Below are 26,293 nucleotides of genomic sequence, written 5' to 3'. Positions count from 1 at the left end.
AAATGAGATTTTCTAACTGCATCAATTATGTATTCCCATAGCAATGCTGCATAAAAAAAAACCCAAAATGGCAGTTTAAATCAATAACCATTTATTATTTATAACAAAGCAGAAATGGTTGTGTATTTCTGCAGATTTGTCTCAGACTGGGCTGATACCAGCTGAACTAGATTATAAACATGTCAGCTAAAGAGTCCATTGGAAGTTGGCAAGCCTGGAATGTCCTTTGCCTAGACAATGTGGCTGTACTCCATGTGCTCTTTCATTCTCCTGAAGGCTAATTTAAATGGTTCTCATGGCAAAGGCAAGCTTCCAAGGGAAAGAGCAAAAGCACACAAATCTTTGTAAAGCTACATTTTAATACCCAAAGCAAGTCATAAGACAGCCCAGATTCAAAGTACTTGTCAACAGACTATCTTTTTTTTCTTCAAAACTCCAATTATTTTTTAAGTTTATGTATTTATTTTGGGGGGGAGAGAGAGAAAGAGAGAGAGAGAGAGAAAATGTGCTCAACTGGAGGAGGAGCAGAGAGAGAAAGGAAGAGAACGATTCCCAAGCAGGCTCCACACTGTCAGCTCAGAGCCACACACATGGCTCAATCCCAGGAACTGTGAGATCATGACCTGAACTGAAATCAAAAGATATGGATATAGAGAGTGATTAAGAATAGAGGCCATTTTTGCAATTAATCTACTTAATTGACCAGGGTCCCACATTTTGCAGTCTTTCTATTCTCATTAATTCTACTGACAATCCATCCTGTATTTTCCTGACCTAATCTCTTTTATCTAATATTTTGGTAAATAAAGCTGGTAACAATCCACACACACTTTTAGTATTCTATTTTCCAATTCCTTGACTAGGCTATGTAAGCATATGGATGACCTTTTCAAACTATCAAAGGTATAAGTTTTACCAGATATTTTGCCACTACATAAACAGGATCTTCATTTTCTTATTCCCCAGTACCAGATCCTTATCTCTTTCATCCTGACTGTTCCAAATATTTTATGTCTTGTTATGACAGTTATACATTTTTATGCCAATTTCTATGCTAGTAAAATAATGCTAGTAGGTATAATAAATAAATCTTCAAATATTAGGGCCTTAGCAAGGATAAATATTTATATATCATTCACATAGTATCCAAAGAGAATTTTTGATTGGCACTGGTGAAATAGTAGTTTGACACTTTCCTCCACACAGTCATTTAAAGACCTAATCTCTGCTATTTCAACCATTGACTTCCAAAATTGCCCTGGGCATTAAGATCCACTTAGTCAACAGGGAAAGACTGAGTAGAGACTTGTTGGGGAATAATTCCACTACATTTCATGGTCAGAAATCAGTATCATGGTCATACCTATTTGCATAGAAAAAAAAGCAAACATGTACCCAGGAGAAAAAAGGAATGGATTCTGGGAAGGGTTGAGCTTCCTACTTTTTGCTATATGTTATATTTGTTTGGAAAATTATACTGTTTTTAATAGTTACCCTATTAATTTTACCATACATTCCTAAAGTCTGGAGTTCATATCTTAACCATCTTCCCCAAAGTAAAAGAACTTTAAGACATTTTAACTCTATTCGCTCCTTCTTTTTAATTACATGGTTTCTTATTTTATCTTTACAAAGTTCCACAGAAGATTTATTGTGACATAAGTCAACTTTCTTTAAACATTTGGAAAACACTAAAATAATACTTTTAGTGTTTTACACTTTATTTATTTGTGTACACTTTATTTTATTTGTTTACACATTTAGTGTTAAAAAATACCTAAAAGCTATTTTAAACTTCTATTATAAATAAAATATACCTTTTTATAGACATGCAACTTTCACAATAATTCATCCTATGTTTAGCTATAAAGATTGACTCAACAAATTCTAAAAAGCAGAAACTGTACAAGTCACTCTCTCTACCTATCAAAACATATGGCTTGTGGCTATGTCTGATATCAGAGGAAAAGACAGCCTTAAATGATTTTATTATTAACCATAAATAATAACTATATTGATCATTCAGCTCAAAAAGCTAGAAGTACAATATAAATGTACTGATCAAAAAAGAGGAATAAATAAATAAATGGAAACTCCTGAATTAAAATAAAAAAGTAAAAACTCAAAATTCTTATTTTAAAGACCAATAAAATAGACAAACTCTGACAAATCTAATCATTTAAAAATCAATACATCTAATATTTATTGGGTACTCACTATTTGAAATGTATTTTGCTAAGTAATTTACAAAAACATAGCTCACTTAAATCTCAAAATAATATGAGAATCATTATTTCATAAATTTATTACATACTAATTATGTGCTTAGCACTTTATGAGACACTGTGAACATATTGATGAACAAGAGTGATAATGCCATTGCCCTCAAAATATTTCCATTCTTGGGGCGCCTGGGTGGTTCAGTCGGTTGAGCTTCTGACTTCGGCTTAGGTCATGATCTTGCAGCTCCTGAGTTCGAGCCCCGCTTTGGGCTCTGTGCTGACAGCTCAGAGCCTGGAGCCTTCTTCGGATTCTGTGTCTCCCTCTCTCTCTGCCCCAACCCACTCACATTCAGTCTCTGTCTCTCTCAAAAATAAATAAACATTAATAAATTAAAAATATATATATTTCCATTTAAGGAGCAAATATCTCCATTTTACAGATGAAGAAATTAGATTTATTAACTTAGATAACTTTCCTAATATCACATAGCATCTTTGTGTTCAAACTGTATTTTAACCTAAATTGTATTCCCTGAATTCCATGCTCTTAACCAACATGCAAAGCTAAACAAGTTGGGGGCAGGGGATGACAGCATATACTACTAAAATTATAAAGTAAATACAAACATCCTTGCCATATTATTGCAAATATTTTTTGTTCACTTGCTCAGTGCTAAGCTCTTTAAATAATTAATGTACACAACTACTCTCTGAAATAGATTGTATTATTTCCACCATATTTTACATTTGAGGCAACTGAAGGAATAAGATGTTAAATAACTTCTAGTTCCAGAGCTTTTTTATCCCCAGGAAGTCTAGCAATGGATCCCACATTTAACTACTACTACAATGTGCAACCACTCATTACTGAGGAATTTTTAAATAATTTTAAATCACTATTTATACAGCTTATTGCTAAAATGTTGAAATTATGGATGGAGTACTTGATTTTCTAGGGAAACCTGAATTGCCAAAGTTGACATAAATAGAACCCAACACGATTAAAGAAAACCTAGAAGAAACTGCAATCATTGTAAAAAAAAACTAACTCCACTAATGATGGCCGACCCAGGTAACTTTTTTTGAAAATGCTATCAGTATCCTAAGGAACATATAATTTCCCTACTATTTAAGCTATCAGAGAGAGGGGGATATTCTGGCATGTTCACTAAGCTATCTATCGTCCATCACTATGATACCAAATCTGTCAAAACTAGCTTGTAAACAAACCAACCACTAAAAAGTAAGCGCACACACAAACGAATAAACCTAATTAAGCTGAAGATACTCTCACCTTTGAATATAGATGTAAAAATCCTCATTTAAAAAATCACAAATTAATTCTCATACATATTAAAAGAATGATATGCCATGCCAATGTAAAGATTATTCTAAAATGCAAGGTTCATTCCTCCTGGATGTTGGATATATGTACCTACCTAAATAAATAAGAAAAATTGTCAAACTCTAATCCAGAAATTTCAATACTACGCTTATTCCTAAGGAACGAATCAAAAAGGTGTTCAAAATACATAGCATTGTTTATATTAGTGAACATTGCTATCTCCACTATAAGAAAAATTAGTGTAAAAAACTAATAATTAGCAATTACAATCTGTGGTAGAAGGTTATAAGAGATGTGAGTTATAGGAGATACACAAAGCACTTTGTTATTTAACAGAAAAAAAAATCCCTGCAGACTTTGGTAAAGACTTTACTGAAGAGGAGGAATTTAGGATGGGCCTCAGAGGATTAGTAGGATTTTAACAGATATAATTGGAAACACACAGAGATATGTTTCTGGGTCATGAGATATGGAAGGAAATAATGAGAAATAAAACTGAGAAAGTAGACTGGGTCCAAACCATAAAGTGCATTAAATATAGATAGTAATAAATAAATCAGTGGAACAGAACTGAGAAGCCTGAAACAAATTCAAGTATGTGAGAACCAATTATATGACAAACTTAATATACCAAATATTGTGGGGAAAGGAGTTTTACTGTAATGATGCTGCAATAATTCCCTATCTCACACCAAAAACATGAATATATTCCAGGTGGATTAAAGATCAAACTGTTCAAAATAAAAACAAAAAAAACAAAACACAAAATACTGGCAGTAACAATGCATAAAATATGGACATAAACTTAGGTGTACATATAATTTTTTAAACAAACAAAAATTTAGAGGTTGTGAAGGAAACTATACATATGTTTGTTTCTTCTAAAACTGTATATAAAAGTGTATTGTAGAAGCCACCATAAACTAATAATACCTGAGGGAGAATTTTTCTGAGAAACAAAATCTTAGTGGCTCTAATACACAAAGAACTCTAAGAAATAAATTTTAAAAATGCAAATAGGCAAATAGAAAAATGAAAGAAAAAATAGAAAAATAACATAAGCAAACAATTCAAAAAAAAGTAGATGCAAATAGCCAATAAAAATATTAAAAAGTTTCAATCTTATTTGAGTTCAGAGAAATATTAATTAAAGTAGCAACAAAACATCATTTTTTACCTCTCAATACTGACAAAAATTAAACAGATTGATCACATAAAATGGTTGCAAAGATATGGGGTAACAGCCTCATATATTACTGATAGATATGGAAACTGCTACTATATTATTGAAAAACAATCTGGTAGTACTTATTAAAATGAAAAATGTGGGTGCCCTTTGATCCATCAATTTCACTTTTGTGAATGTCTGCTGTAGAAAATAAAAGCTATAGTATATGATATATGTGCAAAGTTGTTTGTAGCAATATTGTTTCTTAGTGGGAAAAAATAAAAAGGAAAGGAGAGAAACTGGGACTACACTTAATGTCTAAATATAGGGGCTGGTTGATTAAATTCTGATATGTTTATATAATGGAATAATATATAGCCATCAAATAGAGTTAGTCAGGAGTTGATCTTGATTTTAATTTTTTTAGTAAATATCAAGTATATGACTTACATTTTTTTAAACAAAACAAAAATAAATCATATGTGTGTGTATATATATATATATATATATGCATGCATCATTAAGACAAGGTAAGAGATAACAAACAAATTGCATTGGTCACTGAAAAAGAAGATACTTGCAGAGGTTGGAACAAAAAGAGTTCTTAGTTCATTTAGTTCATGAGTCATTTGTTCAACATATTGGAATAATCACACATTACTTTTGTAATTTCATAAATTACCTTTGCCATTCAAACAATCTTAAAATGTTTTTTTAAATAAAGCATAATGTTTTAAAATGTATAAAATATTGTCTCTGAATTGCCTTCCTGTAATATGAAAGAAAAGGAAACTATCTTCCTTGAATTTAACTATTTGCCAGACAATACACATGGAAAGTGAAGTATATCAACCAGCACGTGGTCTTTAATTGTGATTACACTTTATTGCACTCAGCCGATTAAGTGCTTAAATTACCAGATAATAGAATCTATGTTCCTAATAATGGAAAGTGTATTAACAGTATTTTTGCTCTTTATTGTAGCCCAGTTCCAACAATCACATGGATGAAGGTTAATGGTTATATTCCTAGTAAGGCACGTCTGCGGAAATCTCAAGCGGTGCTGGAAATACCCAATGTGCAGCTGGATGATGCAGGCCTATATGAGTGCAGAGCTGAAAATTCACGTGGAAAAAACTCCTTCCGTGGACAATTACAAGTATACAGTAAGTGGTCTCAGCAAAGCATGATGCTCCAGTCATTCCCAAGAGTCAAATTGAAAATGCAAATTAATTTGAATGACATATTGTTTGTTAGGTAGTACATAAAAAACAAGTAATAATTTATAATCATACTATTTTTGCATGGTAAAACATCATGTAAAATTATGCTATACACAGAAGTGGTTTAAATTAAAAATGAATGGGGAAATAGCAGGTTCTTTGTATAGAATAGAGAGTGGCTATACTTAAAAATGAGATGTTTTCCTTGCACCAAAGCCATTCTCTGATAAGTTAAAAATCTTGTAACTTTTATTAATTTATTCTTGCCATTGGCCTGAATCAGGAATTTCAATCTATTGCCCATGCACCAAATCCTCCTCAGATGTCACTTTTTTGAAAATAAAATTTTAGGGGCGCCTGGGTGGCTCAGTCGGTTAAGCGTCCGACTTTGGCCAGGTCATGATCTCATGGTTCATGAGTTTGAGCCCTGCATCAGGCTCTGTGCTTACAACTTAGAGCCTGGAGCTTGCTTCAGATTCTGTGTCACCCTCTCTCTCTGTCCCTCCCCGACTCACACTCTGTCTCTCTCTCTCTCTCAAAAAAAATGAATCAACATTAAACATTTTTAAAAGAAAGAAAAGAAAATTTTACTGGAACACAACCACACCCATTTGTTTACATATTGTCTATGTCAGCTTTTACACTGCTATGGCAGAATGAGGCAGTTGAGACAGAATTAAGTAGCTGATTTGCAAAGCCTAAAATATCTACTATCTGGTCCTTTACAGAAAAACTTTTCTGACCCCTGGCCTATATTAATATATCTGTATGATAAATAGCCTCTACAACATAGAAACATTTATATATCCAAAAATGCCAAAGAACCAACCAGGTTGTGTATAAGAACTGGGAAAATCTACTTCAAAAAATATCTACAATTTCATCTTTACTTCCGAGGATCATAAGTTGTATCTACTTTTCATATTTGCTTTTATAATGTACATTAAACATAATGGGTAATTGATAGTATTCTTATTTCCTATATGAAGACACACACACACACACACACACAAACACACACACATACACACAAAGAGGAACACTATAATCTAGAACATTGATATAAGAAAATTCAAATGCTTTCAATATAAAACTATCCAAATTGCCTATTTGGCTGAACCCACCAAACAACTACAACTGTCACTGTATCTCAAGATCCATTCACCTAAAAAGCTTAATGCCCTGCAAAGGAACTCTTAAAGAACAGTTTGAAACATTAATATCTGAATTTAAACTGGTTTTTCTTTCTTGATCTCTAATAACTCCTTTAGGAATTCAGTAGTCCAACCTTATTACTCTACCATACATATTTCATTCATTCATGTATTCAATGAATGTTTATTAAAAGCCTATTATTGCTCTACATACTAGCAGTAGAACTTTGAAGGAATTCGTGGTCCACCAGATTAGATGAAATGCAAACCCCACATTAGAACAGAGCATGTTGTCTGCAGTGATAAAGGCATGTGCAAAGGATTGTGGGAGCAGATTCTACTGCATCTACTGGGATGAATCAGAGAAAGCTTTCCAAAGGATATCTTTAAGCCTTTCTTTAGAGGCTAAACAGGGGAAAGCATCCTGAAGAAAAACATAGAGCCATTTAGAAGTTTGTAAGATTGAAGCACTAGCACTGGTTTGTTTATTTAGGCCATGGGTATTATAGTTTGATGAAACTCACAAAGCAAACTGTTCACAATTTCTTACTACATCATTAAGTCAACTGTGTAGCCATAGGGGTAAAAATTCTTGCTTCTGTACCCCAATGAACAATAATTAACATTCAAATACATTATGTTGGTTTATACTTCAAAGTGTGAAGTTATACCAGTTTCTCTCTACAAATAAAAATCTGATACTGAAAGACAAGTGTTCAACCAGAGCATTGTCACTCAAAATCACACAAAGAAATGCAAGGAGAGACTGTTACTCTTAAGGCAATTTGGGAAAATTTCCAAATCTTTCTGGGTGGTGAAAATTGGCTCACACCTAAGTTATAATTAGATTTACAGTACAGGACAGAACCTCCCACATGGCACTACTCCATTGTACCTCTCTCCATTCCAGGTACTTGATTCATAGTAGTAATGATTATTTCCAAGAAAAAAGAAAGAAAATTGATTTCACTCAATTTTACTGGTTTACCTTCTGGTAAGAGAGTGTACTACTAAGAAACAAACTGTAAACTCTCCTTGTCATGCACAATTAGATGTACAATGCAGGCCAGCCAGGTAAGGACAGACCTTCCCAAAACATGCATCATTTTGAATAGAGAATAATTAAGATTATGGACTAGAAAAAGAAACTGGGCTAGCTGGCTACTCTGGTATATAACATCTGACAGTTTGGGAAGGTATCTTGGAAGAATTTGGCCTTTCACTGTAGCCCATTTTTAGGGTAGTTTTTCTACGCTGCTCCTGATTTTGCCCAAATAGTCCCAGTTTATGTCTGTAGCACTGGGACAATAACAAAAAGCTCTATTTCACTTCCAGAACTGTCTTGGTTATTACATAGTCACCCAATTTGTACTTTTAAATCTGTTGCCTTTGACATGAGGGCTTTTCTCCTCACCCCTGAAACTCTGTAGAATTTAAGGATCTTGGCTAGCATTTCCTCCTGACAGTTGATACAGAATAACATGATGCATGAATATTTCACTGTATCCATGGTTTGTATTTGGAATGTTCTCCTTTTAGGAGAATGGATTTTTGTTGGAAGTTCTGTAACCTGATCTTCACCCAATGAAAAAAGTAGAGGCTGACACTTTAACCTAAATGGTCAATATTCACTGAGTACTGAAAACATATAGTTTTTCCTGTGTTCTCACTGTCTTTGTGAAAGTGTAATTATGGGAATGTTTACATGTTCAGTTAGTTGTTTAGCTCAATGGATGAGAGCCAAGGTTTTAAGACAACCTTTCTAGTCTCTGTTTTTGTTGTTGTTGTTGTTGTTGTTGTTGTTGTTGTTGTTTTTGGTCAAATCATTACAAAATTAGTGCCAACATAGGTTGTAGGCATAAATTTAAGCCACACGGTATTTATAATTAAGACTCTGTAGGGGTATTTGGGTGACTCAGTTGGTTAAGCCTCCGACTCTTGATTTCAGCTCAGGTCATAATCTCGCAGTGTGTGACATCGAGCCCCATGTCAGGTTCTGCACTGACAGTGTGGAGTCTGCTTGGGATTCTGTCTCTCCCTCTCTCTCTCTCTGTCCCTCCTCAATGCTCTCTCCCTCTCTCTCAAAAAAAATAATAATAATAAAAAAAAAAGATCTATATTGTAAACATAATGCAACAAATAACACAACAAAAAGTCCATGGTACTAAAATAATAAAAATAAAGGTAAACTTACAGGTGTTATTTAACCAATACATTCGAGTAACAATATTCATGAAATTGAAAAAAAATTAAACTACAAAAAAACATAATTGAATAAATTGAAAAAAATAACAATTGAAACTTAGAAAAAAACTACATATGTATTCTATTAAATATGTCTTTTTGTAACATATGGTAGTTTTATAGGGGAAATAATTTCTTTGATTATTTCTATGTCTTTTAACTTCTGATGATTAATCAAAGACTAGTCACACAAATTTACTAGTCACAGAAATTTTTAGTCTTTATATTTCCAACATAAATTGAACCCTATTTGTTAAAGTTCTCAATTAAGATGAAAAGAAACAATGAAAAAACAAAAAGAAGAAAGAAGTAAGGAGGATAGGAGGAAAAGAGGAAGGAAAGAAGGAAATTAAAACAATTTTAAGCAGTTTTATATGCAAGGAGATCTCAACAGGAGGTACTTTGTGTAGAGAAAAATATTATATAAAGATATGTGATCTATGAGTTTAAATATGTATCATGTGCCCCACAACTAATAATTTCCCCAAATATCCAATAAGAAATAGAATTTTATTTTCATTGTAGTGTAGTATTATAGATTTCCTTATTTTTAAATTTTTTTTTTTTAATGTTTTTTATTTATTTTTGGGACAGACAGAGACAGAGCTTGAACGGGGGAGGGGCAGAGAGAGAGGGAGACACAGAATTGGAAACAGGCTCCAGGCTCCGAGCCATCAGCCCATAGCCTGACGCGGGGCTCGAACTCACGGACCGCGAGATCGTGACCTGGCTGAAGTTGGACGCTTAACCGACTGCGCCACCCAGGCGCCCCTAGATTTCCTTATTTTTAAAAGATCTCTGGAGAGTGCCCTCACAAATTTTAATGCCTTCCAATGTCTACAATTTGATTATTAAGCTTTTCCAAGACAAAGATTTGCTTTGTTTTGTTTTCTTATTTTTCCTATCAAGCATTCTGTTCAGCTGAATAGATAAACAAGATGTGATACACACACACACACACACACACACACACACCATATATAACATATATGTATGGTGTGTGTGTGTGTGTGTGTGTGTATATATATGTGTGTGTGTGTGTGTGTGTGTGTGTATATAACATATATATATATGGTGTATGTGTGTGTGTATATATATATATATAGATAGATAGATATGGTGTGTGTGTATATATATATATATACACACACACATACATATGGTGTGTGTATATATATATACACACACCATATCTATATCTATATCTATATAGATAGATATATATAGATAGATAGATATACATATATACACACACACACATACATATGGTATATATGGTATACATATGGTATACATATATATATATATGGTATATATACATAACCACAGAGTATTACGCGGCAATCAAAAAGAATGAAATCTTGCCATTTGCAACTACATGGACGGAACTGGAGGGTATTATGCTAAGTGAAATTAGTCAGTCAGAGAAAGACAAAAATCATATGACTTCACTCATATGAGGACTTTAAGAGACAAAACAGATGAACATAAGTGAAGGGAAACAAAGATAATATAAAAACGGGGGGGACAAAACAGAAGAGATTCATAAATATGGAGAACAAATTGAGGGTTACTAGAGGGGTTGTATGGAGGGGGGTGAGCTAAATGGGTAAGGTGCACTAAGGAATCTACTCCTGATATCATTGTTGCACTATATGCTAACTAATTTGGATGTAAATTTAAAAAAAATAAAAAATAAAATTAAAAAAAGAAACCTTATATGATTTAGACTCAAACTTGAATTATTATTAGAATTAAAAGAGACAAAGAAGAAAAGTAGAACATTCCAGGTGGATTTAACAATTTGAAGAAGATGCAGGGTGTTCTTGGGAGACAGTAAACCTGTGTGCTTGGATTACAAGGATCATGAATAGTATGAAGTAGACTGGCAAAGCAGGGTAGTAAAGTTTACAGAAAGCCCCAATGAGAAAGTAGAGTTTAATGTTACTTTTGTATCTTACCATTCCTATCAGCATTTTTAGCATGCATGAGAGATAACTAAAAAGGGACTCATTTTAAAAGACAGGCATGAAAGTCATGAAAGCTAATATTTGAAGCTCACCATGGCAAGATTTTTGCTTGATAGCTCCTAGGCTGATGATATTGAATCAGATGTTGATGTTGGATCACAGAATGTGTTCAAAGGCCTACAAATTCTGAATATGCCAAAGTAAGGCTCCTTACAGTCATTATCTAGAAGACCAATGAGCTATTGAAAACAAAATTCCCATTCAGAGACCAGGAGAAGGCAAAACACACTAAGAATGCAATAAATGCTTCCAATTCATTTTTTAATCTGCCAGAGTAGAATGAAATAATTGTATGCTGCCTGGAGTCAGAAATATCTGACTTTGAATGTGGTTTCTATGCCTTATTAATTGTGTGACCTTGGGTAAATTTTTTTTTAACCTCTCTGAGCCAAAGTTTCCTGATTCATAAAATTAAATGTTTGTTTTCAGGATCAATGTAACAGGGATTAATTGATAATGTAGCTCAGTGTCTAGGACTAGCGATTAATAAATGAGAGTTCTTTCTCTCTCACTCTGTTTCCTCCCTTTTAAACTGCTTAGGTTTTGGACCCACTATTGTCCCTTTAGACCCACTATTCTAGTATTCAAGTGCAGTTTCCTTTAGTACATCTTCTTTCCTTTCTTGTGCTACCATATCCTATAGCATTGACGTTAGACTTCCTCTACCACAATATAAACTCCTAAAAAAGAAATGACATAGATGCTCCTATATCCTTAATAACTTCTAAGACCAAGAAAGGACTAAATAGTATGAAGTGAATGAATCAGTGATCAAAGTCCTCACTGTCACAAAGTAAAATATGTTATAGGTTAATGCCAAAAAATTTGCTAGAGAAAAATAATTGTTCAATATTTATAGCTATTGTTTCAGTTTTTTCAGTGTTTTTGTGGACAAAGAGTCACTTGTTTTCAGTAGTTTTATTTTAAAAATTATCCAATGGAGGAAAGACACTATTTTGTGTCTTACAGGTTGTAAACAAGTACATTATCTCTTTCTTGATAAAGTAGTTTTTCTCTGTTGTAATTTTGAAAAAGGATTTTAAAAAGTTTTGAAGAATGTTAATAAATATATAAAAAATTTTACACCAAGAGAAATTTGAATTAACAAATTATTTTTCCTATGCAATTCAATTTATTTTAGAAAAAACAAAAATAAAAAAGCAAAGCAATTATTCAATAAATGGTCTTTTTGTATTATATCACCTTGCGCTAACGCTGCCTCAATGTCTGGAAAAAAAGGATGCCTCTAAGTACTTGATTTCCTATTAAACAAGTTCTGATACCTTGGGGAGACTGTAGCCACTTGTAAGTTGGGTAAAATAAGATATACTTGACCTAGCTTACAAAAGTGTTTTAAATTATCAAAATATCATCACTGCTATATCTTTTTACACAGGAAATAGAGTTCTGTGTGCAATGCAATGTTGTGCTTCTTCTGAATACCTACAATTATGTGAATTGATAAAAAAAAATTAATGCAAGTAATATTTCCACATGAATTTTGAATTTGGTAAAGTGTTTGAAAAATGAAGTCATCCTTCTTTAATCCTTAAACTCTTACAGCTTATCCACACTGGGTAGAAAAACTGAATGACACTCAGTTGGACAGTGGGAGCCCTCTCCGATGGGAATGTAAGGCTACTGGAAAACCCCGACCCACATACCGTTGGCTGAAGAATGGAGTTTCCCTCTTGCCTCAGGTACTGTTGGTAACTGTTAATCTGTTCCAGTGTAATTTTAACAGGATTTCACACAGGATATGACAAACTATCCTCCTTTTGTCTTATTGAAAGTCATTTCTTATATATGCCTCCTAATGTAGTGAAGTGAGAAATAAAATGTATTTATAAATAATTTTTTTCAATGTTTTTTTTCTTTATTATTTATTTTTGGGACAGAGAGAGACAGAGCATGAACGGGGGAGGGGCAGAGAGAGAGGGAGACACAGAATCGGAAACAGGCTCCAGGCTCCGAGCCATCAGCCCAGAGCCTGACGCGGGGCTCGAACTCACGGACCGCGAGATCGTGACCTGGCTGAAGTCGGGCGCTCAACCGACTGCGCCACCCAGGCGCCCTATAAATAAATTTTTTAACGTTTATTTTTATTTTTGAGACAGAGACAGAGCATGAATGGGGGAGGGTCAGAGGAAGAGGGAGACACAGAATCCAAAACAGGCTCCAGGCTCCAAGCTGTCAGCACAGAGCCTGACACGGGGATCGAACTCACGAACCGCGAGATCATGACCTGAGCCGAAGTCAGACGCTTAACTGACTGAGCCACCCAGGCGCCCCTAAAATTTTCTTTTTAATTACCTCATTAATTTTTGAGGAACATGTTGTTAAAGTTTTATTTGATCCTATAAATTCATGGGAAAATATCAATTATTATCATAGATTCATTGCTGTCTCTAGCTGACTTTTAGATATCTAGCTTGTTGTGTCACTTTGCAGATGGTGGAATTTGCCCCAGAAGTAAAGTGACTTGTCCAAGATCATGTATCTGGTGAGAGACGAGACTATTATAGAATCCTAGCTTTCTGTGACAGGTTCTGTGACATCCTACTTAATAGGATTTAAAAAACGAATTTTTTTTTTTAGTAACTCTGCATATTTTTTAAACATATACTGGATTTGAAAATAAATCAATGACTGTTTAGTTTTAAAATGATGGTAATAATTTTAGCCAACTCCCTTGTATGGCCTTTGCAGAAAGGAGGGCAAGGGGAGAATAGTTCACTATTTATGGCCAAAAATGGAAGGGTGGTATATGAGGTTGAAATTCCGAACACAGATTATGCCCAGGTCCTACCACTACCAAGAGGTCTCTTGTCTGTCATTCACCTCTTTGGGCTTCAGTTCGCTCCTTTATAAAATCAAGAGATTGGATCATATCATCCCCACAGTCCCATCCAGCTCCAGCATTCTCTTATAAAACTGGTTAGACCAAAACAAAACACAATTACAGAAAACGAATACAGAAATACAAATAACTATAGAGCCATTAAAACTGAGGGTGTGAGAATCCTGAGTCATTGATTCGTTGTCTCTTTCTCTCTAATTTCCTGGGGATACCAGATAAACCTTGAGAAAAGACTATGCTGGTCATATTTTCTTTCAGCATCCCAGTAAATTAAATTCCACTGGCAGATAATACTGTTGCAAAGTGAATGGGCTTATTTTGAAAATTATGTAAACTTACTTGGCATCTCTGTTGATAGGTAAACCACTGATCACTAAAATTGAAAGAATTATTTGTTTGGCATTAAGTAGACAGGATACCTTAACAGCATTTTAAATTTCAAATTTGTTTTTGAAATGAGCTCTTGACTTCAGTTGACCTCAATTTGCACATGCTCAGTTTTCTGAATTATATATTAAATTTTATCTGGTAATGAGTTTATATTTTTTGGTCAATAATTTTGTACAGAATCCAGTTGCAGGGCAGTTTTTTTATTTGTTTTAGTTTGTCAGGAAGTGAGAAAAGGTAAACTCCTGATCACATTAATATAACAAAGGGATTCTTTTTTATTTTTATGTTTATTTATCTATTTTGAGAGAGAGAAAAAGTGTGAGTAGGGGAAGGGCAGAGAGAGGGATAGAGAGAATCCTAAGCAGTCTCCACACTGCCAGCATGGATCCCGATGCAGGGCTTCAGCCCACAAACCACAATATCATGACCTAAGCCAAAGTCAGACACTTAACTGAGCCACACAGTTGATCTTAGCAAAAGGATTCTAAGACACTTAAGTGAGCCACACAGTTAATCCTAGCAAAAGGATTCTTCGTTTGACCTGGGCTGGATCTTACTTGTCTACAGTCACAATTTTTTCCACATGTGAACCCCTTCTTCTTATGTAAAATTAGTTCAACCAAAAGCATTATCTGCTGATTATATTTTATAGGCTGATCTAGTATATCAAAAAAAAAAAAGAAAAAAAAGCAACTGCTCAGTATAAAAACAAAACTGAAACTAAAACTCCTAAGAATAACTACAGTAAAATACTGTTATGATATCTTTTTTGACCAAGAAATAGTTATAATTTACAAAAGACATTTTATCATAAAATAATGAACAGTAAATTTGTGTTATTAACTTGTCAAATAATGTTCAACTGCATTCATCGGAGGCTTCTTTCCCTCAGCCTAGAAGAGAGTAACTGCAAAATCTGTATGATTTATTCATTTTCTTTACCTACTTATTTTTATTTTATTACAGAATAGGATTGAGATGGTTAATGGAGTATTGATGATCCACAACGTGAATCAATCAGATGCTGGAATGTATCAGTGTTTGGCCGAAAATAAATACGGAGCCATTTTTGCGAGTGCTGAGCTGAAGATTCTAGGTATGCAATCTAAGTAAATAAATAGGAAAAATGTATTGCTTCTTTTCATGCTTTAATTCTTATCATACTGAAGTTTTATGATATAATTGTAAAAATCTAGTTTATTACTTTAAAAGAAATGATATGTTTTCCTGATATATGTTTTTAAGCTTTTGCAGGACAAGTTTACATTGCGTACAGTTTGTCCCATCACTTTTTTTATAAGGTCTTTTCAACTTTAGTTTTAATAGGTTTACACACTATCTTTTTTATGGTATATAAAAATCATGTAAGAGATATGTTAATTTTCATAAAATAATATCTTGAGGGCAGGGGATCATAATGCCGATTTCTAGCAGCCTCTCCCTGCTTCCATAGCAATGCTAATATTTACCCACACAGCTCTTACTTACCAATAGGCAAGACAACATTCCAAGGGAAAGGCAGCACCCTCTCATCATGGGGTATCTACCATTATTAGCCTTACCTGAAAGGGAAAGCCTTTCTGAGACTAAGCCCAGCTGTCTCAGAGGGTTACACCCTTGATAGTAGTGTAACCAGGACACTAGCACCTCACTATTTAAGTACCACAAGAAAGATTCCATCCAGTGGAACAGGCTACTCAATCGAACATGTTTGGGCCACAGGAATGGATTTTACTTTTTTGCACTCTAGTTTCCTAAACTTTGCTCTGGGATATTTGTAATACAAAGAAAGTGACTTGAGTGATCAAAATTCACTGTCTCCCAAGGTGTGTAGGAGCCCAAGTGTACTTTCTTGCTCTGCACTAAAATTCCCATAGCACAATATTAACAGAAATACCCAAGATCCCAGGAATCTGGAAACTTACCACTTACATATCAGCTAAATGTAACATTCTATAAATCACCTTATTGAATTATGAATGTTTGCACTTAGAATTTCTCCACATTGTGATAAACCCACTTAGAGTAGATACAGGAGCCCAAATTTCCATCTCCTGCAGTATCACCAATCAAATATGAGCGTACTTTCGTGTCAGCTTACACTCCAATATTTCTGGATGAAGAAGCTAATTCAGCCTTAATTGTTTACATAGAAATATTCTCAAATGTGTCCTTTTCTCACTAACTAGACATATTTTCAAAAGTACCTCTTATAAGTTCTACTCCTAGTAGGCATACAAAATTATTTAGCCTAGTAGGCTAGGATTTTGATGGTTTCCTGTCTCAATTTAGGTTTTTCATCCATTTTGAATTTACTTTTGTGTATGGTGTAAGAAAGTGGTCCAATTTCATTCTTCTGCATGTTGCTGTCTAGTTCTCCAAGCACCATTTGCTAAAGAAACTGTCTTTTTCACATTACATACTCTTCCCTGTTTTGTCAAACATTAGTTGCCCATATATTTGTGGGTCCATTTCTGGGTTCTCTATTCTATTCCATTGATCTATGTGTCTGTTTTTGTGCCCCTACTGTACTGTCTTTTTAAAAAATATTTTAATGTTTATTTATTTTTAAGCGAGACAGAGAGAGTGCGAGCAGGGGAGGGGCAGAGAGAGAGGGAGACACAGAATCTGAAGCAGGCCCCAGGCTCTGAGCTGTCAGCACACAGCCTGATGCAGGTCTTGAACCCACAAACCAGGAGACCATGACCTGAGCCGAAGTCAAACGCTCAACCAACTGAGCCACCCAGGAGCCCCATACCATACTGTCTTGATGATCATCACTTTGTACTACAGCTTAAAGTCTGAGATTCTGATGCCTCCAGCTTTGGTTTTCTTTCAACATTATTTTGGCTATTCAGGGTCTTTTCTGGTTCCATATAAATTTTAGGATTGTTTATTCCAGCTCTGTGAAGACTGCTGGTGTTATTTTGATAGGGATTGCATTGAATGTATAGATTGCTTTGGGTAGTATTGACATTTTAACAATATTTGTTTTTCTAATTCATGACCATGGAATGTTTTCCATTTCTTTGTGTCTTCTTCAGTTTCTTTAATAAGCTTTCTATAGTTTCCAGCATACAGATCTTTTACCTCTTTGGTTAGGTTTATTCCTAGGTATTTTATGTTTTTTGGTGCAATTATAAATGGGATCAATTCCCTGATATCTCTTTCTGTTGCTTCACTATTGGTGTATAGGAATGCAACCGATTTTTGTACATGAATTTTATATCCTATGACTTTGCTGAATTCATAGATCAGCTCTAGCAGTTTTTTTGGTGGAGTCTTTCAGGTTTTCCATGTAGAGTATCATGTCATCTGAAAAGAGCTAAAGTTTCACTTCTTCTTTGCCAATTTGGATGCCTTTTATTTCATTTTGTTGTCTGACTGCTGAGGCTAGGACTTCTAACACTAAGTTGAAGAAGAGTGGTGAGAGTGTATATCCCTGCCATGTTCCTGATCTTAGGGGGAAAGCTGTTTTTCCTCATTAAGGATGATATTAGCTGTGGGCTTTCACATATGGCTTTTATGATGGTAAGGCATGTTCCTTCTATCCCAACTTTCTTGAGGGTTTTTATCAAGAAAGAATGCATCTATTGACATGGTCATATGGTTCTTATACTTTTCTTCTATTAACATGGTGTATCATATTGATTGATTTGCTAATATTGTACCAGCATGCAATCCAGGAATAAATCCCACTTGATCATAGTGAATGATTCTTTTAATGTACTATTGAATTCAATTTGCTAGTATCTTGACAATTTTTACATCCTTCCTCATCATTGATATTGGTTTGTAATTCTCCTTTTTAGTGGGGTCTTTGTCTGGTTTTGGAATCAAGGTAAGGCTGGCTTCATAGAATGAGTTTGGAAACTTTCCTTCCATTTCTATTTCTTGAAACAGTTTGAGAGAATAGATATTAACTCTGCTTAAATGTCTGGTAGAATTCCCGTAGAACGCTATCCGGTTCAGGACTCTTATTTGTTGGGAGGTGTTTGATAACTGATTCAATATCTTTGCTAGTTATGGGTCTGTTCAAATTTTCTATTTCTTCCTGTTTGAGTTTTGGTAGTGTGTGTCTAGGAATTTGTCCATTTCTTAAAGATTTTCCAGTGCATACAATTTTTCAGAGTATTATTTTATAATTGTTTATATTTCTGTGGTATTAGTTGTGATCTTCCTCTTTCATTCGTAATTTTATCTATTTGAGTCCTCTCTCTTTTTGAGAAGTCTGGGTGGGGCTTATCAATTTATTTATTCTTTCAAAAAACAGCTCCTAAGTTCATTGATCTGTTCTACTGTATTTTTGGTTTTGATAGCATTGATTTTTGCTCTAATCTTTGTTATTTCCTTTCTTCTGATGGCTTTAGGCTTTATTTGCTGTTCATTTGCTAGCTCCCTTAGGTGTAAGGTTAGGTTGTTTACTTGGGATCTTTCTTGCTTCTTGAGATAGGCCTGAACTGCAATGTCTTTTCCTCTTAGGACTGCCTTTGCTTGCATCCCAAAGGGTTTGGCCTGTCATGTTTTCATTTTCCTCTGCTTCCATGTAATTTTTAATTTCTTCTTTAATTTCCAGGTTAGCTCATTCATTATTTAGTAGGATGTTCTTTAACCTCCATGTATTTGGGGGCTTTCAAAATTTTTTCTTGTGGTTGATTTAAAGTTTCCTGGCATTGTGATCTGAAAATACACATGGGATGATCTCAGTCTTTTTTTTACCTATTGAAAGATGCTTTGTGACTCAATATGTGATGTATTTTGGAGACTGTCCCATGTACACTTGAGAAGAATGTGTATTCTGCTGCTTTAGGATGAAATGTTCTAAATATATCTATTAAGTCCATCTGGTCCAATGTGTCATTCAGAGCCATTGTTTCCTTGTTGATTTTCTGCCTAAATGATCTGTCCATTGCTATAAGTGAAGTATTAAAGTCACCTACAATTATGGTATTATTATCAATAGTTTTGTTTATGTTTGTGATTAATCGATTTATATATTTGGGAATCACATTGGGGGCATAAATATTTACAATTGTTAGTTCTTCTTGCTGGATAGACCCCTTAATTCTGATTTAATGCCCTTCTTCATCTCTTGTTACAATCTTTGTTTTAAACTCTAGTTTGTCTTGGGGCACTTGGGTGGCTCAGTCAGTTTAACGTCTGACATCAGCTCAAGTCATGATCTCATGGTTCATGAGTTTAAGCCTTACATCGGGCTCTGTGCTGACAGCTTAGAACCTGGAGCCCGTTTTGGATCTGTGTCTCCCTCTCTCTCTGCCCCCTCCCCCACTCATGCTCTGTCTCTCTCTCTATCAAAAATAAACATTAAAAAATTGTAAGAAAATAAAAAATAAAATCTAGTTTTCTGATATAAGTATGGCTACTCTGGCTTTCTTTTGATGTCCATTAGCATGATAGATGATTCTCCATCCCCTCACTTTCAATCTTCAGGTGTCCTCAGGTCTAAAATCCATCTCTTGTAGGCAACATATACTTGGTAATTGGATCTGTTTTGTTTTTGTTTTTGTTTTTGTTTTTTGTCTGTTTGTTTTTAACGATCTGATACCCTATTTCTTTTGATTGGGGCATTTAGTCCATTCACATTCAGAGTGATTATTGAAAGATATTAATTTAGTGACATTTTTTATCTGTATATTTTATATTTGTTGTGATGTTTTCTTGTTCTTTGTAGTCTTTGCTGCTTTCGATTCACAGAGTCCCCCTTAGGATCTCTTGCAGGGCTGGTTTAGTGATCACAAACTCCTTTAGTTTTTGTTTGTTTGGGGAAGTCTTTATCTCTCCTTCTATTCTGAATGACAGCCTTGCTGTATAAAGGATTCTTGGCTGCATATTTTTCCTATTCAGCACATTGAATATTTCCTGCCAGTCCTTTCTAGCCTGCCAAGTTTAAGTGGAGACGTCTGCTACTAACCTTATGTGTCTACCCTTGTAGGTTAAAGACCTTTTGTCCCTAGCTGCTTTTAGAATTCTCTCTTTATTTATTTATTTATTTTGCTAGTTTCACTATGATATGTCATGGTGTCCTGTTTTTGTTGATTTTGAAGGGAAATCTCTATGCCTTTTGGACTTGGATACCTGTTTCTTTCCCCAGATTAGGGAAGTTCTCAGCTATAATGTGTTCAAATAAACCTTCTGCCCCTTTTTCTGGCTCTTCTTTTTCTGGGGCTCCTATGATACAGATATTGTTTTGTTTCATGGAATCACTTAATTTTCTATTTCTCCCCTTATGATCTAGTAATTTCCTTTCCCTCTTTTTTTTCCAGGTTCATTTTTTCCATAATTTTATCTTCTATTTCACCTATTCTCTCCTCTGCTTCTTCCATCCTTGCTGTCACTGTATCTAGTTTATTGTGCATTGCAGTTATAGCATTTTTGCTTCATTCTGACAAGTTCTGCTGATCTCTGCAGCAAGAGTTTCTCTGGTGTCTTCTATGCTTTTTTTTAAGCCCAGCTATGAGTCTTATGACTGTTATTCTGAATTCTTGTTCAGATTCATTTTTTTATATCTGATTTGAGCAATTTTCTGGCTGTGATTTTTCTTGACCTTTCTTTTGGGGAGAATTCCTCTGTACTGTCATTTTGGCTAAGTTTCTATCTTTTGCGTGTCTTAAAAGCTTGTTATGTGTCCTGCACCTGAGAGTACTATTATATTAAAAAGGAGTCATACATTGTCCAGGGCCTGGCACTCCAGAAAGTGTTTTTGGTGAATGCTGTTTGCACTCTATTGTTATGTTTTGGCTGCTTTATCCCACCAGTCAGTCCTCTGCAGAGCTCCTCCTCACTTGTAGTGGTGGAATGTTTGGACTTTCAATCAGATGTGTTTTGATTTGTTTGTTGAAGTAACCCTGGAAAATAAAAAAAAAAAAAGAAAGAAAGAAAGAAAGAAAGAAAGAGAAGGGAACCTTGACTTCATAAAAAAATAAAAATGAAAGGGGAGAAAAAAAAGAGAATCAAAAAACCATGAGGCTAATTTCAGAGAAGGAGAAATGAAAATAAAGAAGAAAGAGAAAAAATGGAAAAAGGATAGAATGAAAATGCCTGAAAATGCATGAATAAGAATTGACCAAAAATAAATCAGAAACTATAAGCCTGATTTAAAAAAAAAAAAAGGAAGAGGGAAGGAAAATATAAATAAAATAATAAAAGAGAAAAACAGTTTGTCTGTTGGTGCCTGGGAACGGTGGCTGTGCTGCTCTGGTGGAGAGGCTGGCTGCATTGGATGAGCCAGTCTTGCTCCAGTAAATAAGCAGTTGCCAGGCACAGAGGGGCAGTCTTTTGCTCTGCCTCCACTGGGGGCTGTTGTGCTTCTCTCTGAAGTCCCACCATGTTGATGCTGAGGGGAAAAATGGTGACATTCCAGGCTTTTCTCCCCATACCAGGGACCTCAAACCATGCTGTTCAGGCAGTCAGTTTTCCCTGCTCCACAGTTCTGCACCTTCTAGGCGCTAGGCTGGGATTCAAAATCAAAGTCTTAAAGGACCCAACTCTCCCCTGTTCCAGAGTGGAGTCTCTCCAACCTGCAGATAAAAGACCATGGCTGGCACCTGCAGGGTCTTTTGTCCTGGCGGAGGCAATAAACCACCTTTCCAAAGTACTCCAGGAAGGGAACTGCTCTATCCCAGTGCACCCCAGAGATCGCTACACTGCGCTATGTGCTCTGGGGTCAGGTCCTTTCTCCCCAGGAACGCACACCATGTCTCCTGGCTTCACTCTGGAGAAAGCTGCGCACTTTTGAAACCTCCAAGTTTCAGTTCAAAGAGCTGTTTGAAAAAAACCCCAAAAAACAGCAACAAAAAAAAAAACAGGAAAAAAAAATGACACTCTCCATATTTCTCCTTCCCCAGTCTGTGGTCCAGAGAGGTTTTCCTCTTGTGCTAACTCAATGCTGCACTTTCACAACCTTCCCTCTGTCTCTCCACAGAAAGGGTTTCATCCCCTCCATGCCTATGCTGTTTTATCTCCCCCAATTCACATACCCACACCTCGATCCTTCCAAGCTGTCTCTGTCCAACTGTGGAAGTCTTTCTGCCACTCTGCATATCGATTTCCTGGGTGTTCCAAGTGATATGAGCTCAATACAGCTGTGTTTGAGAGATGAGGAAAATCCCGGTCCCCCTATTTCTCCACTGTCTTAACTCCTTCCCCTTTTCTCTATCAATTCTTATCTCATCTCAATTACAAACACATATCTTTTTTGTTATATACATATCTTTTAATGTTTTTGTGCCATGCATTATACTGTTGTATAATGGACATAAAATAATTATGTTAAATTAGTTAAAATAAATGCCTCAGATACGGTAGACGTGTAGACATATCTCCCAGGTTCTCTTTTAGATTCAAAAGTGTGTGTGTGTGTGTGTTGGTCTCTATGTCATGTGTTCAAAAGAAGTCCAGTGTCTTCAACCCACAGCTGCCCACCAGAATTACTTGGGGAACTAATCAAAAGTATCTTCACAAAAATCGAGTGAAAGCAATATTAATATTAATGAAGTATCAGACCTAATTGAATAATTGCTACCAATGAAGTGAAATTTTTAATTGAAATTTAAATAATTCAATTTTTAAATGTATTTTAAAACAACTACAGTTAATTTTGTATGATGTTAAAGTAAAATATGCAGTAAAACTCCAAGATAGGAAGTGGATGACACAGGATTACCTTCTCTACATGTAACCTCTATTTTTCCAAAGGAAGCCCCAAATAGACTTTCTTGCCAGCACCTTCACCTTTTGCTCAAGGTGCTCATATTAGTCTTTCAAAATTAAAATTGATAATCATAATTAAAGCATGTCATTTTTTGAAACAGTCTGTCCGTGGACCCCACATAATATGAAACCATTATCTGCTAATAATTATATGTTTAAATTTTGAGTTAGTGCCTTTTGCATGTGTAGATAACCTGTGGTTTTATTAGAAACGTATCCCATGAATGGATAAAGAAGGTGCGGTATATATATATATACATATATATATATATATGTATATATATATATATATACATACACAATGGAGTATTACTTGGCAATCAAAAAGAATGAAATCTTGCTGTTTGCAACTACGTGGATGGAACTGGAAGGCATTATGCTAACTGAAATTAGTCAGTCAGAGAAAGACAAAAATCATATGACTTCACTCATATGAGGACTTAAAGAGACAAAACAGATGAACATAAGGGAAGGGAAATAAAAATAATATAAAAACAAGGAGGGGGACAAAACAGAAGTGACTCATAAATATGGAGAACAAACTGAGGGTTTCTGGAAGGGTTGTGGGAGGGGGGATGGGCTAAATGGGTAAGGGGCATTAAGGAATCTACGCCTGAAATCATTGTTTCACTATATGCTAACTAATTTGGATGTAAATTTTAAAAAATAAAAAAATAATAATAAATTAAATAGTAAAAAAAAAGAAAAAAAAGAAAAGTAATGTATCACAGAAAAGTTGCAAAATTTTGTTTAATTTATTATCATTACTTCTGGTAGAATTAACATTTTCTTTTTCATAGCTTCAGCTCCTACTTTTGCACTGAATCAAATGAAGAAAACAATAATTATTACCAAAGACCAAGAAGTCATCATAGAGTGCAAACCCCAAGGCTCTCCAAAACCAACCATTTCTTGGAAGAAGGGAGACAAAGCAGTTAGAGAGAATAAAAGGTTAGAAGTCTATTTCATAATTCAAACTCTTAACATCAAACATTTTTTTGAAGTTTCAGGTGATACAGACAGAGTATACAAGAAAGAGATTTTGCAGTTATAATGAACTATATTTCATGAACAGATGAAAATATGGTTTGTCTATATAGCGATTAAAAAGAATTCAGATTTCTATTTCAATATGATCAGATTTCTTTGCCTCCATGGTGTTTCAGTACTGATGGGAATTTCACCAGGTTATGAATAAATCACACACTTTGATTAAGCTAGTTATTTTTGGTTTCATTTAGGGTCTGCAGATTTGGAGATTCACAAGTTATCTATAATAATTTACTTTAATGTTAATATTTAAATGATATAAACATGAATCTTTTGGGTAATCACTTCATGGCAGAGTATTTTCAGGCAAGATTTGTGTCTAGGTTTGTACTTTTTTCAATCTCGTTGAGGCAAAATAATATAGAATTACTTCAGTTGCCATAGACAAATGAGAAATGTTCAGATGAATATTTAATGTGTATAGATTTGGTTTTGGTAAGCAAACCAAAGGACATCACAGTAGTACAAATGGGAAAAAAATGATGAGAGAATCAAACCATCACAAGAGTGTGTTTGCCAAGTTCAAAAGCCCATGCTCTATTAATTATTACCATATTTGTGTTGTAAATGATGATTCAGCTTTGAGAAAAGAATATCCTCTAATATGTTGAAATAAGGTTGCATAGGTTGTTTTAAAGTGTTATTTATCATTTTATCGATAAGGATAAGCAGATCATGCTTTGTTTTATATCTGTCTGGATCTAAGTAATCATATAGAAAAATTAATTGATGTCAGTATTAGGGGTCCATTTGAATAATTCTTTAGGTAATTTTGGAATATTTTGAAATATTTGAAAATTTACTATAGAAATTTTTCTTTCCCCTTCTAATCTGAGAATCACTGATTTAAATTGCCTGTCTCAGATGAAGTAACTTACAGACCAATTGGTTCAGTTCAGGCTCAAGGATGATGTATGATGCCTGAAAAGGGTGATCATCTATAATTAAAATGGGTTATATTGATCATCTTGTTTTGAAAGAGAATGTATCTTTGTTATTCAGGCAGGGTGGGAGGTACAAAATCATAAATGTGTGTATATATGGTTGAAATGCATATGATTGAATTGAATTTTTTGTATTGTTGCTCATAGAAATTTAAACAAACAAAAACAAAACCTGGCACAACCCTTATTAAAGCAGAAGAAAATATTGTTGTAGAATTAGATCAAAAAGTTTATCATTTTTTTAATGCATCAAAGATTTTTATATCATCAAAATGTATTTGTCATATTGGTACAAACCACTACATTTGAAATGCATTATTTGTGTTGTTCATGGGTGGCATGTGAGTCTTATCCTATTTATTTCAGTTCACCACCAGAGAATTTTCCTCAGCAAATATACATAGACATCACTGATGAGTTTAAAAAATTAGATAGCATCTCTTTTGTTAAAGCAAATGTATTGAGAAAGGAACAGGATTAATGAATTTTCTGTTACAACAAATATAAACATACTAAACTTTTTTTTTCCAGAAGTTGAAAAACAGTTTGTGAATTTTCCAGTTTTCTTGATTCCTTTTCTCCTCACTGCTATCCCTTCAGGTTAGTGAGACATATACACTGGCTTCAAACTCAGATCACTCAATTTTCCAGATGTCAAATACTCTGGTCAAAGTGCTATTCAGGAAGGAGGCTAAAATGTGAAATATTTGTGTTTTTATTTATTCAAGTAAAAGCAAGACTGGGCTACATTTAATCAGCCTTTGCTACTCTGATCTGTATGTTTATGTTTGTAAACTCTGATCTAGATGTTTATGTTTATAAACTGATTTAATTTAATGACTACAGAGGCATTTTTACACTTAAAATTGACAGGCACACTTGCAAAATATTGTCTTTACTAATGTACAGTATGTTACCTTATTTTGTAGTTCC

The 26,293-nt window shown here is 34.5% G+C and overlaps 1 protein-coding gene across 1 annotated transcript in view; it reads left to right on the top strand.

Annotated features, from left to right (window-relative positions):
* CNTN5 (contactin 5) overlaps positions 1-26,293 on the top strand; it is a 1,390,102-nt gene that overhangs the window by 1,060,539 nt on the left and 303,270 nt on the right. The window contains exons 10-13 of the mRNA XM_058687390.1: positions 5,720-5,901; positions 12,950-13,086; positions 15,603-15,732; positions 24,167-24,317. Coding sequence (XP_058543373.1) covers positions 5,720-5,901; positions 12,950-13,086; positions 15,603-15,732; positions 24,167-24,317 — 600 coding nt within the window. The remainder of the gene's footprint in view (positions 1-5,719; positions 5,902-12,949; positions 13,087-15,602; positions 15,733-24,166; positions 24,318-26,293) is intronic.

Source organism: Neofelis nebulosa, chromosome 10, assembly GCF_028018385.1.
Source record: "Neofelis nebulosa isolate mNeoNeb1 chromosome 10, mNeoNeb1.pri, whole genome shotgun sequence".
Classification (NCBI taxonomy): domain Eukaryota; kingdom Metazoa; phylum Chordata; class Mammalia; order Carnivora; family Felidae; genus Neofelis; species Neofelis nebulosa.
Note: the sequence above shows the minus strand (reverse complement) of the source record. Positions and strands in the feature narration are given on the sequence as shown.